The sequence below is a fragment of the Giraffa tippelskirchi genome, chromosome 3 (genome assembly GCF_054371585.1).
Source record: "Giraffa tippelskirchi isolate mGirTip1 chromosome 3, T2T-mGirTip1v1.2.pri, whole genome shotgun sequence".
NCBI lineage: Eukaryota > Metazoa > Chordata > Mammalia > Artiodactyla > Giraffidae > Giraffa > Giraffa tippelskirchi.
This window is the reverse complement of record NC_137277.1, coordinates 17120954-17134723: the sequence shown is the minus strand read 5'-3', so window position 1 is coordinate 17134723 and position 13770 is coordinate 17120954. Positions and strand designations below refer to the sequence as shown.

The following is a 13770-nucleotide window of genomic DNA, read 5'->3' as shown; positions in this document are numbered from 1 at the left end:
TTGTGGCTCCTCTCCTCACTAGACCGAACATTTCTTAAAGGCAAGGACCGTGGCATCACCTTCATCTTCATCACCATCATTGTCTTGACCACCAGTGGTTACTGAGAGCCACCAGCACTTATAAGCATAAACTACTTTAAATCTCTCAACAGTCGGATGAGATAAGGTCTACTTTTAGCCGCATTTTACAGATGAGGAAACTGAGGCACAGAGAGATGGTAGTTCCCCTGAGGCCACGCAGCTGCCCAGAGAAGGCATCCAGATCCACACCAAGGCAGCTGGAGTCCAGACGTCCTTGGCCATCTCTGTATCTGGTCCAGGGCTCTCTGCCTGACTCTGGCCCTAGGAAAGGCCAAATAGTTGGGGTGTGTGGCATGGAGCACCACAAAGCCTTTCAGAGGGTGAGTGAACTCATATCTGTCAGGTTAAGAGAAAAAATAAAAATGCAAAAAGATAGGTACAGTATGTTCCATTTACAAAAATGTTAAAGCACATTATTAATTGCACATGGAAAAGACATGATCAAAAACAAAGTCTGGGAGTCACCACAAAGTCAGGACAGCGATGCCTCTAGGGAGAGAGGAGAATGGGAACTTGGAGGGCTGGGGATGCATAATTTCCTTAAACAACCATTGGAAGCAAATATGGAAAAATATCATCACTTGAGCTAGACGGAGGCACCCAGGTGTGTGTTATGTACTGAGTGAAGGTAAAAATACTGCCACTGATGATAGTGGTGCTGCTACTGCTGATGGTGGTGATGGAGGTGGTGGTAAAGTTGATGATGATGATGGTCCTGGAGATTTTTAAACCTAAAGTCTATCTGAGTGTGCACTTAAATACTTCAGGAGAGACCTGTAGAAACAGGGACCCCCTATCTTGGATTCTGGCTGCAGCAGAGGTGCCTCCATCAATTTGGAAGCCCAGGCACTCCACTCCACTGCTGTTTTTAGGAGTGGGGCTGAAGGGCCTCACGAAGGTGGGGCCCTGACCTTCTGGTTTCCCAGGGAGGCAGGAAGGAGCGTGAGGGCCATGCTGAGGGGAGCAGTGCCTCTGTACTCTGCTACCTGGACAGAATCGGGAGTTAGAGCCCGTGGAGAAAGTGAGGACGTGGCCTTGGCTGTCCTGATTTCAGGACAGAACTGGAGGCCCTGGGGTTTCTACCCCATCTCCTGCACCAACTCCCACTTCGCCATCCCCAGAAGGGCTCTCGGGCCCTCTGCATCCAGCCTTTTCACTCAGAATACACAGTTTCATGGATTCTGAATTGGGGCCCCTTTCCGCAGGCTACCCGGCCTGAGTGGCCCCCTGGGACCTGGGAGGCAGCAGCGTTGGACCTGCAGCACCTCTCCTCTAGGCAGAAGGGCCACAGGGCTCCCCTAGGGGCCCCAATGTCAATGACGAGAGAGACAGTGTTGTGTGTACTTGACATTTCTCCTCCCTCTCCCTGCATCCAGCTTTCCCGAACCCGGATATTTACAGTTGGGACCTCTCTGAACTCTCGTGCACTTCAGTCACCTGGATTGCTCAGATGCTAGAGGCTCTCTGCTGGTCTATAGGGGCCTGCCTCCAGCTGGAGACCTGGACAGGTTTTAATTGGTTTGATTGCAATCCTCATCCCTCCAGCTGGGTCTCAGATCTTGAGTATTTGAGACAAGGATTGGGGAAATTGTTTCTGAAATTGAAATCAAGTAACAACATTAGCAGAGGCATCAAGGGAAGAATCTCCTGGAAAACACAGTTAGCTACTGACTGCAGAAGGGCCCTGGGCTGGGGGAGGGGTGGCCAAGCAGGTGTGTCCCTTCTGGGACCTCCTTCTGGGGTAGGGCCCCCTGCTGGACCCCAGACAGTCTCTGTCAGTGATTGGTGAGGCTATGTGGGCCATTTCTGCCCAACTCTGCACTCCTTCCAGTCTTTGCTCTCCTGCAAGGGGCTGGCCTAGACTCTTTCAGGTGCATTGAGGCCTGTTTTCCCTCCACCCCCAGTCCTACTCCCTCCCCTTTCTCTTTCCAAGGCGTTTTTTTTTTAGGGGCAGGGGGAACAGGACAGTGACAAGATGTGCCTCTGACAAGTCTGTGGTCAGGCTGGGTGGGCACCTGTGAAGAGACCCCATGAAGCCAGATTCAGCCTATGGCATCTCATTTTCCACCTAACTTAGTAATGCAGTTGGGAAAGAGTTCTTGCAGAAAAATGATCATTTGAAAATATAATGAACCTGTTATATGAAGAGCAAAGTTTTAAAGTCATATTTGTGGAAAGTGGGAGCTTTATGGTTATGATTTATGACTTAATGGTCCATAAAATGAATCAGAGACAAGCTCAGTCGTGCAACTCTTTGTGACCCTATAGACTGTAACTTGCCAGCCTCCTCTGTCCAGGGAATTCGCCAGGCAAGAATACTGGAGTGGGTAGACATTCGCTTCTCCAGGACATCTTCCTGACCCAGGGATCAAACCTGGGCCTCCTGCATTGCAGGAAGATTTCTTACCATCTGAGCCACCAGGGAAGCCCCATTACATGCAGAGAAAAGCTTTAAAGTCACATTTGTGGAAAGTGGGAGCTTTATGATTATGATTTAATGGTCCATAAAGTGAATCAGAGACAGGCAGAGTTAAGTTTGCAAAGAACACAGTAGATCTTAGGGATGTGGTCCACTAACCTGAGGAGAGCAGCACCAGCTCCCTGCAGGATCCTGGCCCTCTCTCAAGTCCCAAGCCCCCTCCACTGCAGCCATTTGGGTCCTCTCAGGTCCAGGCTAAGAACACAGTGCGATAGAGGAAGAGTTTCAAATAATCTCCCTGATGGCATCCCTTGAGAGGACATATCAGCCACCAGCACCTTCAGGTCTCACAATATTTCCCTCTCCTTCCATTGGCTCCTGTCACTCACACTCAGGACAGCACAGCCCCTCCCCTACTGTCTACCATGCATGCTGGATGGGTGTCTGTCCTTTCCTCGTGGTGCAAACAGAGAGGAGGCCATGGGCTGTGTGGCCTGTGGCTCTGCAAGACATCACGACCAGGAGATAAGACCAAGGCTGCTCTGAGATGGGCAGGGAGCTGACCAACACCTAAACAGATGCTGCCCTTGATCATCCATATATCCCAGCCTGCAGCCCTGAGGGCCTATGTCAAGCCAGGCTGCTCAGTGACCCCATCAGCTAACCCTGGCTGTGTTCCTGGAAGCTTCTCTCTGGGACCTGGGCATGCCCTTGATCACAGGGTGTTTGGACCAAACGCACCAGATGAGCCTGAACACCATGAGGCCGACCAGCCTGAATCACCTGCTCACAGGGCAGGAGGATGAGAGGAAGACCTGCCTATGAGTCCACCTTCTGAGAGTAGCAGTGGGGTGACCCAGGCACACCCCCATGCCAGGAGCCTCCAGGCTCAGGGTCAATGAGGAGTGGAGAGCAGTGCGCAAAGGGCCCCAGAGTCCCTGAAAATGGAGTCATCTGGAAAAGATCTGACAACTAAGGATGGTTAGGATTTTTCAAAGAAATAAAGAAAGGACCATGATGCATAAAAGGAACAGAAAATTATAAATCAAAATATTCATAGTAGCACTAGTCACCATCACCAAAAGAATCCATCAGGGATGAAAGGATAAACAAAGCGGTTTATCTTCAATCAGAAGATACTCTTCAGTCTTCTGAATACTTTACTCTTCAGTCTTCACAGAATACTCTTCAGTCTTGAAAAGGATGGAAACTTTGACCCTTGCTACAACATGAAGGAAGCTCGAAGACATCATAGAAAGTTAACGAAGCCAGACACTAAACGACAAATGTATGGTCCCACTCAAAGGAGGTCCTTAGAGTAGTGGAATCCATGGAGACCGAAGGAGAATGGTGGTTGTCAGGGGCTGGGGGAGTGGGATGTGGAGTTGTTTAATGGGAACTATGAAAGGTTTGCCTTGATAAAAGGTTTTGGAAATAGTGACGAGTGCACATTATGACTGTCTTTAATGACACTGGGTCCTGGCCTCGCAGGAGTCTCTCAGAACCACCCTCCACCCACTGCGTCCCCACCAGGTGCAGAGCAGGGTCCAGGGCTTGACTGACAATCTGAATCCGAGTCCGAGGCTCAGTGCCTGGGAAACTGAGGGGTGGTGGAGTGCAGAGGGCGAAGGGAAGCAGAGACGTTCCGCGGTGGGGCCAGCCAGGCTGGACTCAGCTTCACCCCACGGATGCGTCTGGGGTTCCAGCTGCGCCGTGATCTGCCCTCTCACTGCGCTCCCCCAGCTCCCGCCCCTGCTGCCGTCTCCTCCCCAGGCCTCCGTGGCTCCCCCCACCGCAGCGCATCCTCGCCCCCTCTCCAGCCGCCCCCCTCCCCCGGGTTATTAATATCCAGGCCGGGCTCAGGGCCACCGCGCATTCCCAGCTGGCAGCCGGGCAGGTGGCGGCGGCGACAGGGGCCTGGGCGCGGAGCGCGGCTCTCCCGGCGAGACCGGCGGGCGGGCTCCCTTCCACCACGCGCCCCTAGGAGCCCCCAGGTCCTCTGCACGACCCTCTCGGGCAGAGCCCTCGGAAAGGTTCCCGTGCCGCGCCAAGCGTTTGGAGACGCTTGGCGACGAAGCGCCAGTCCAGAGCACGACCCCGGAGGGCTCGGCGCCCACACCTGACAGCCCGGTGACGGAGGTGGGCGCAGGCACTGCGAGGGTGCGGGGCGGGAGCAGGGACCAGGATCCGGGGCGCGGGGCGCCCTCTCCGCCGGCCCGCACCATCCCCGGCAGGATCGCTCGGCCACGAAGCCCTCCCAGCGCCCCCCCGAGGAGATGCGCGGCGCTTCGGAGGGTGGCGAACGGTGAGGTGTGCGCGGTAGGCTCGGCGGCGGCTTCGCGTCCCTTCTGGAAGGTCTTCCTCCGGGTTCGCGGTAGCCCCTGGAGGAGGGCTCTGGAACCCCGACGCACTGGGGGCTGCGGCCACGGAGGGCGCCTCAGGCCGGTAGGAAGGACCCCAGCTCCCCTCGCCAGATCCGAGGCTGGGCAGGTCCCGCGGGCAGGGGGCCTAGGGCGGCGCGTCTCTGCACCCAGGTTGCCCTTCTGCACCGAGGGCTCAGACCACGCCACGCCGTTTGGACGCCCCGAGTTTATCCATGTTAGTGCGAACGCTGTACCTGTAGAGGGAAAAAACCGGGAGCCAGTTTTATCTGGCCACATTATCGCTGGATGTGGGGAGATCGAGCGATAGAGGGGCCTCTTCTCTCATTCAAGTATTCAAGTTTTAGCTCTTTTTTTTTTTTTTCTTATGAGGATAATTTTCACACAGTAAGCACGGGTCATGGGTGTGCAACTCCAGGAGTTTTTACATGTCTGTGCTTAGTCGCTCAGTCCTGTCTGACTCCTGGGGGCCCCATGGACTGCTTAGCCCGCCAGACTCCCCTGTCCATGGGGAGAATACTGGAGTGGGTTGCCATGCGCTCCTCCAGAGGATCTTTCCAACCCAGGGGTCCAACCCAGGTCTCCCGCATTGCAGGCGGATTCTTTACCATCTGAGCCACCAGGACACCTGTGTAACATGAAAACATAGCAAAGTCCGTTTCCCGAAGTGCTCTCTGGTGCTCCCTACCAGTTGACACCCTCTTCAACCACTCATAGAGATTTTGCCTTTTCCCCAGCTTCAGGTAAAGGGAATTACAGTGTGTATTCTTTGTGTGTGCTTTCTGTTTCCCCCACCCCCCACACTCAACAGAGCATATTTGAGTTTCATCAAGTTGTTGACTGTTCAATAATTTCATTTTCTTCATTGCCTTGGAGCATTTTTATGCGGGGGGTGGGGGTGGGGGTCACAGTTTCTTTATCCACACTACTATTCATGGACGTTTGGGTGGTTTCCAGCTTCTGACTGCTATGAACTTTCTCACTCTTGCTTTTTGCGGCCATTTGCACTTATTTTTCTTGGCATAAACCTAAGAGTAGAATTGCTGGCTGAGAGGACAGACGTGTGTCCAACTTTACTGAGGGTGCCAGATTGTTTGCCACAGGCGGCTGCACTGCTCTTGTCCTCCACCAGCAGTTCAGGAGTTCATTTCCTTCATGTCCTCCCAGCAGTTCTACGAATTTCCTGTTCAAATTTTGTCTTTTTTTTCTTTCAGTTGAGTCATTGGTCTTATTGATTTGTAGTTCTTTCATGTATTTTGATTACTAGTTCTTTGTCTGATATGTGTCTTCTGATAATCTTTTCCCAGTCCATGGTTTACATCTTTTACTCTCTCAGTGAAGTTCTTAATTTTCATGAAATCCAATTGGTGGGTCTTTTACTGCAAGTATTTTTTGCTTTTTTTTTTCTTCTGAGAAATCTTTGCTTACCCACGGTCGTGCAGATATTCTCCTATATTTCTTCCAGAGCTTGATTAATTAGTTGATTTAATCTATTACATACAGGTACACAGTACACCTTGAATTGTTTTCTTGTGTGGTGGGAGATGGGAACCAGGTTTATTTCCCTCATGTGAATAAAGGAAGATTATGAGGGCTTTCCCCTCTTTATCTAACATATTTTCCTATTTGAACTTTAAAGTGAGCAGATATTACTTTTGCAATCTGAACAAAATGTATTTTTTTAAAACATACAGGAGAACTAAAGGGGGAGGAAGGACACAGGGGTCAGCCTGGCTTCCCTGCCCTTCACAGATGAGGAAGTGAGGAGACCTAGTGAGGACTCCTGATTCATCCAGGAGTGAACCATCCTGGTTCATGCCTGCTGTGCTCTGATTTTCAGGAAAGGCCAGCCAGCTGAGAGGCCTTTGAACTTGCACTGTGGCCCAGGGTGGGAGTGCTACTGGGGCACTCATGGGGGGCAACCGGTCTGGGTGGTTCTCTGGTCCCCCTGGATAGCTGGGGAACTGAGGCAGAGTATTAGAGTTCTGCATGGAGAGTCCCCAAGGGGGCATCACAGTTGGTGAGTCCTGTCTCTCTGCAGGCCTCCCCAGCCCTGTGGGAACTGTGGCCTCTTATGGCCTCTTGGGAGTGGGAAGGGGTGCCTGACCTGCATCTTTAATGGGCATCCTCTCCCGCAGGACAAGTTTGTCGCCCACAGATGCCCTCTCTCTACCTAAAGGAGCAGCAGGCCCCAGCCCCAAGCCCAGCGTGAGGTGGCAGAGATGGCGCTGAGCCCAGAGCCATTGAGCAGGTTCCCGGTGCCGGCTACGATGGGCAGCGCCATGCCCGAACTCTCTGGTGTCCCCAATGCGTCCATCAACAGCTCATTGGCCAGCCCGACGGAGCCCAACTCCCTGGAGGATCTGGTGGCCACGGGCACCATCGGGGTGGTACTCTCGGCCATGGGCGTGGTGGGCATGGCAGGCAACGTGTACACGCTGACGGTCATGTGCCGCTTCCTGCATGCCTCGGCCTCCATGTACATCTATGTCATCAATCTGGCGCTGGCAGACCTCCTCTACCTGCTCAGCATCCCCTTCATTGTAGCTACCTATGTCACCAAGAGGTGGCACTTCGGCGACATGGGCTGCCGCGTCCTCTTCAGCCTGGACTTCCTGACCATGCACGCCAGCATCTTCACCCTGACCCTCATGAGCAGGGAGCGCTACGCCGCCGTGGTGAGGCCGCTGGACATGGTGCAGCGTTCCAAGGGCTACCGCAAGGTCCTGGCGCTGGGCACATGGCTGCTGGCACTGCTGCTGGCACTGCCCATGATGCTGGCCATCCGGCTGGTCCGCAGGGGCCACAAGAGCCTCTGTCTGCCAGCCTGGGGCCAGCGCACCCACCGTGCCTACCTGACACTGCTCTTCGGGACCAGCATCGTAGGGCCCGGGGTGGTCATCGGGCTGCTTTACGTCCGCCTGGCCCGGGCCTACTGGCTGTCGCAGCGGGCCTCCTTCACGCAGACACGGCGGCTGCCCAACCCCAGGGTGCTCTATCTGATTCTGGGCATCGTGCTGCTCTTCTGGGCCTGCTTCCTGCCCTTCTGGCTGTGGCAGCTCCTTGCCCAGTACTGCGGGGCCCCACCGCTCGCTCCCCGCTCCGCCCGCATCGTCAACTACCTGACCACCTGCCTCACCTATGGCAACAGCTGTGTAAACCCCTTCCTCTACACGCTGCTCACCAAGAACTATCGTGACTACCGCCAACGCTCACTCCACAGCAGGAGCACCAGTGGGCCTGTGGGCGTCCGCAGCTTCCCGCAGGGCCACACCCGCTGCCAATGCGGCTCGGGTCGCTCCGTGTCCTCCAGCAGCCAGCAGGCCACTGAGACCATCGCTCTGTCCCAGGCAGTCCCTGGGAGTCTCTGCGTCTGAGCGTCCCCAGCCTCCCTGTGGGCCCTGGGGGTAGGCCAGGGGAGTGGCCCCCAGAGCCCAGGTCCCTCCTGGACCACCCTCCCCACTGTCTGCCGCCCTTCCTCAGTTCTCTTCCAGAAATTTCCCAGCTCTCCCTCACCCCCCACTCACTTCAGCTCCATCAGCACAGCCACTTTCCTCATAATGCCCAGAAGTGCTCCCCACCCTGTCCATCTGTGAGGGTCTGCAGGAGGCTCGGGCCCAGGGCAAGCTCTGGAAGACTGTGGTGAGTGGAGTCTTCATTGGCCCCCTGCAGATGTGAGTGTGTACCTGACGCATGACAGGGTACACTGTGGCAGGTGACACCATGTTGCCACGCAAGCTGCCTGCATGGGACCCTCCTCCTGGCGGGAGCACAGCCCCGGTGGCACCCATTCCTCCCAACTGCCATGTGGTTCCATCCCTCACAGCTTCAGTACCTGGAACAATAAACGCTGAGCTCCCTGAGCCTTCTCTGCCACAGCTGTGTGGGTGGGGTGTCAAGGGAGGCAGGACCCCCAGGACGTCCTCCTACACTTGGAGGAGCCCGTCTGCCTGACCGGGGAGGGAACACGTCTGGCCATTTGGCCTTCCTGACGTGGTGGGTGGGTGCCATCCGGCCTGAGCCAGGCCCTGGGGTGTGGGGCCTGAGACCCTGGGGCGAGTGAGGCAGGGAGCCACCAGCCTCAACCTGTTCAGGGAGGACGGGCGCCTGGGACATCACTCCAGGGCAGGAACTTGGAGCCCAAACTGAAACCATGAGCCAGAATTACTCTCCCATTTGCAGCTCACCTGCCTCTCCCTCCCCAGACCTTGGGGGGACAGTGAGGGGTAGATCATATACAACACACATAGGGGTTTAATCTCATGCCTCCTGTGTACAGCATCCCAGTTGGACCTCCTATGGACACCAAGATCATCAGGCCCTGCCCACAGAGAGCCAGACCCACAGGGAAAGATTTTGGACCTACCCCAACCCCTATCCCACTCTCCGGTGACCAGTTCACTCCACACTGTGCCCCTAATTCACATCGCACATCTGGGCCCCAGCCATGGCTGCACACACATCAGACTTAAGGCCTTGACTGGATCCTAATGTGTGGGCAGGTGGAGATCTGGCCCCTAACTATGGAGTGTGAGGGGCTCCACTTGGGACCCCCAATGTTTTGGGAAAAAACAGCCCAAAGTTTGTACCTTGATCAAGACCCCAGGTCTCTGCTTCCTGAATCCTGATTCCAGGATTTACCCAGAATGCCCCAAAATTGGAAAACAGAGACCCTCCCCCACCCAAGTGTCCCTGCAGTCCCCATTCATGTGCACTTGTGAAGGTGTTCTTTGCACTATTTCTTGGCGTGATGCTGAGAACTCACATTTTTGGCCCCAAATTTAAGATCTGAGTACCCTGGTTAATGCTCCCAGGTGGGCCAGCCGAGCTTCCACTGCCGGGCCTGAGACAGCTGCGGGGGCTGTCTTCCCACCTCCCACTTAGAAGTGCCCACCCTCCTGGGGAGCCTCACGATAACACCTAGAGTGTTTCAGAGTGCTTAAAAATGTCCAGCAGGCTCTCACACCTGTGCATTCACGCACACAGCCACGTGGAGACTCCTACTGGCCTACTACGGCTTGGCCAACCTCCCTGGATCCACCGCCCACAGCCCCTCCCTCTCCCCTCACCACAGGCCCCCAGGACCCACCAGTCAGGGACTGGTGATTTATGGAGGCCTAGTCTAGCTCAAGACCCACAGTCGTCAGCCCATCAGGCACGGTGCCTGGCTCTTGGCAAGCCGGACAGCAGAGAGCCCTGAAGTGAGGGGCCAACCGGGGTGAGCTTGTGTGTAGCTAGCATAGGGCTCTAGAATAGCAGGTCAGGGCTCCTGTTCAAATGCTACAACTTTATTGGGGCAGTTTCACACCATAAAACTCACCCACTGAAAGTACAAGTAATGATTTTCAGTGAAAGGACAGAGTCATGTAACCAACATCACACTTCAGTCTCAGGGCATCTGTCAGGCTGAGTGTGCGTGCTCAGTCGTGTCTGACTCTTTGTGACCCCATTGGACTGTAGAGCCTGCTCCTCTGTCCTGTCAGGCAGGGAGCTCCAAAGAAATCAACCAATAGGACAGACATATAAATATTAAAAGGTTCTTTGAAGGAATTGGTATAGTGATTAAGGGACTGGCATGTCTGGGATCCATTGGCGGGTAGGGCAGCAGGCTGGTGGGCTGGAAACTCGGGCAGGAGAAGACACTGCAGCCTTGGGGCAGAATTCCTTCTTTCCCAGAAACCTCCGTTTTTGCTGGAAGACCTTCAAGTGCCTGGAGGAGCCCCACCCGCCACGTTCCGGGAACAGACGCCCTTTTGTAGCGTGGGCAGAGTTGACTGTGCCCCCGTGGATGAACACGTGTTTGTTGTGGGCATTTGAGGTGCTTCCACCTTTTTCCTAAATGAACAGGGCTACCATGACCACCCGTGTGGCCATGCATCTGCCACCCCTCCAGCCGCCCTGCATGAGGGCTCCTGGCCTCCTAGCTTCTCCATCCTGCCCACCCTGCCCTCGCTCTGGGCAGGCACTGTTTTGATAGAAGGGCAGCTGTTCTGGGTAAACTTGGATTAGAAACAGGTGGCTCTGTGATGGCGACCGTCTCTCTGAGTCACGCGTCTGCAGGGCTGGGGCCCTAGGCCATGCTCGATGGGTGGTGGCAGGCTGGTGGGGGCAGGGGCACCCCCCTTCCCATCCGCATCACCTCGGCTTCCAACAGGAGTGAGTCCAGGCTTCTTTACCTCCAGCTCTGTCCCAGGAACCTGGGGTGTCCCCACCTGGTAACATGTACCGAGGGAGGGGCAGCCAGCAGGGCCCCTCAGGAGAAGGGGACATCGTCATGGCCACCTTCACTGTGGATTGTCTTGGTTCTACGGGTCGTCTGAACCCTTATGACCAGTTCCCCATGTCCCCAGAAAGGCACTGGATAGGTCACCACCCCATCCCCATGACCCGGGGAAGGCCCTGACCAGGTCTCCTGTCCCCTGTCCCCAGGAAGATACTGACCAGGCACATCCACAGGCCTGGCTGGCCTCACATCCTGCTGGGAGGCTGGGGCTTCTCCAAGTGCCGAGTATTTTCCAACAGTTCAAAGGCAGGGAGGAGGGCTTCGAACCCGGGGTTCGCTCTGCAAATTGCCTTGTGTTATCTGGAGCTTAAGACCACAGGGCTTTGCTGGAGATCTGGCGGTGTGGACACCATGGGAGGCAGTGTGGATGCCATGGGAGCAGGTCATAGGGAACAGAGCCAGGGAAGCCCCAAAGGGATGTTCACCCCTGGGTGCTGGGGCCCTCTGACCTTAAGCCCCACACACCCCAACCACAGTTGGAGCCTGATAAACCCTGGGGCCTGTAGTGAGGGGCGTTGCCCTGCATAGCCCTCCCTGGGGTGGGCTGCTCCCCGCCTGCCTCCTGTCCCTTCCCTGCCTGCCCCAGAATCTCATGCCCCCACAGGTGCCACTGGGCCTGGGCCTCTCTGCTCAGGCATCCTTCCCCCATTGTCAGGGTCCCCAGTGACCCAACAGTCTGCACTGGACGTCCTGGATGACAGCCTCTGCTCCTCCTGTGCAGGGGACCACCAGGCTGTGCACGGAGCTGCTTTACAGGTAACCTGGGAGGGAGGGAGCGGGACACGGGCCACCACTCCAGAAAATGGTGACAGTGTCCCTGTCCACTCTGCAAGAATCAGACCCAAACTGAGCACCTGAAACCAGGTGGAAGTCTCACCTGGGGCCACCGCCTTGCTGGGCAGAGGGGCCAGTAGAGGGTGTGGAAAAGGGAAGAGGGAGGGAGGAGGAAAGGAGAGGGATGGGGGAAGACAGGAGGAGGAGGGGATGGGGGAGAGAGGAGTGGGAGCGGGTGGGAAGTGAGGGAGAAGGATGGGAGGTGCAGCGGGTGCTCCTCTCCTACAGCACAGGATGTCAGGAGCTAAGAGGACCTGCTGTCTGAGTCCAGCCCGGGCCTCCAGGGCAGTGGTAGTTAGCAGTGGTGATGAGCAGCCTGTCGACTGTCTGATGGATGAGCATTCAGGCTGAAGGTCACTCAGGGTGATGGATGAGGTCTCGGCACTTAAATGCCAGCCACCCAACCTCCAGACTTGCAGATGAAGAGGCAAAATGCCAAGGCCAGGTTCAGCCCATGGTGCTCCTGACAGCTTACAAAGCACCACTGCACTGACTTGGGTCCCTGACCACTGCCCAGGGCCACCCCCAGCCTCCACCCTGCATCGGGGGAACGAATTTCTTTTCATAGAAGATTGCCGGGATCCCTCTGTGAGACACTAACTGTGCTCCAATGGAATGTTTTGTGAATATGGATTTTGTTCCAGCAGGGCTCCCATGAATCTGGGTTAATAGGGTATGGGCTGGATGGGGAGGTCTTTCCTAGGGTTGGTGCGTGAAGCTCCTCTAGAAGACCTTGGGCACAGAGCCACGGACACTGGGTGCCCAACTGCATCAGTGCCAGGCCTGTGGGCATGTCTCCCCATCCCATCCTCACCCCCTGCACCCTCTTCTCTGAGTTTTCCCACCCCACTCCCCACAGTTCCTATAGCAAAAACAAGGAGTGGGGACAGTGATCAGGCAGGCTGTGGGGCCTGTGACTAGGACAGTGGTGGCCGGCACCCACTGGGGAATGAATGAATGAATGTATGAATGGACAAACTGTGTCCCTCTACTAGGGACCTGCTGCCCTCTCATATTCTGTCGTCTGTCTTCCTGGAGATGGTAGAGGGGGGAAGGAACCAGGGGCGGATGAGTTCACAGCTGAGTTCACAGCCAAGCTCGCAGGAGGCAGGGGCATCCAGGAGCCTAGTGGTGGAGGCTCGGGTGATGGATTTACCAGGTGCAGGCACATTCCTGCCCCTCAGGCCGGACAGTTTCCAAGAGGCTCAGCCTTGGCCGGGATTTAGTTGCTGACCCGCAGGCTTTTTCAGACCCAGGAGAGTGGCCTGTCCCAGTCCACAAACTTGTGCCCCAAGTCCCTCCCTCCCATCTTCCGTGGGTCCCCAGGGGTGGGAGGTGGAGAGAGCCCAGCTCTCGCACCAGCACACAGAGTGCTCGAGTCACTGGGCCGCATGCCCAAGGCTGCCGCGTTTGGTGTAAATTTCTCATCAACAAAGAAACACAGTCCAAAGTTTCCGCTACTCCTAATTTTTTCAGGAACTCATTCTTTGGGAATTGGATTGCACCTACAACCAGGAGACACCCCTGTTTACCTGCCCAGGGAGCTCTCTCTGCTTTTGTAGACCATTCGTATCAAATGGAGTTCGGGGGCAGGCAGTACTGGCGACAGTGGTCCTGCCTGTAGGGTGGCCCAGCCAGTTTGCAGAGACCTGAACTCTGACCTGATTCCACACCTGAACATGCCCATCTGAAGGGCCAGGCTTGGGGGACAGGATGCTGGGGCTCCTTTCAGTCCTGGAGAAAGCCCTCGGCTCACAGGCACCTCTACTTAC

General features: G+C 55.7%; 1 protein-coding gene across 4 annotated transcripts; it reads left to right on the top strand.

Annotated features, from left to right (window-relative positions):
• The first annotated feature begins 4370 nt into the window (after nucleotides 1-4370).
• UTS2R (urotensin 2 receptor) lies at nucleotides 4371-8741 on the top strand. 4 transcript variants are annotated; one of them, XM_081576926.1, is made up of 4 exons: nucleotides 4371-4639; nucleotides 5477-5624; nucleotides 6385-6519; nucleotides 7020-8741. In XM_081576926.1, exon 4 carries the CDS (start codon nucleotides 7104-7106, stop codon nucleotides 8256-8258), a length of 1155 nt encoding a protein of 384 aa, XP_081433052.1. In that variant the 5' UTR covers nucleotides 4371-4639; nucleotides 5477-5624; nucleotides 6385-6519; nucleotides 7020-7103; the 3' UTR covers nucleotides 8259-8741. The 4 variants fall into 4 exon arrangements, with proteins under 4 accessions (XP_081433052.1, XP_081433051.1, XP_081433050.1 ...); XM_081576925.1 differs by lacking the exon at nucleotides 6385-6519; XM_081576924.1 differs by lacking the exons at nucleotides 5477-5624; nucleotides 6385-6519.
• Nucleotides 8742-13770: the final 5029 nt, after the last annotated feature.

Coding starts and splice junctions, on each gene's coding strand:
- UTS2R (XM_081576924.1), top strand. CDS start 7,104: ATGGCGCTGAGCCCAGAGCCATTGAGCAGGTTCCCGGTGCCGGCTACG.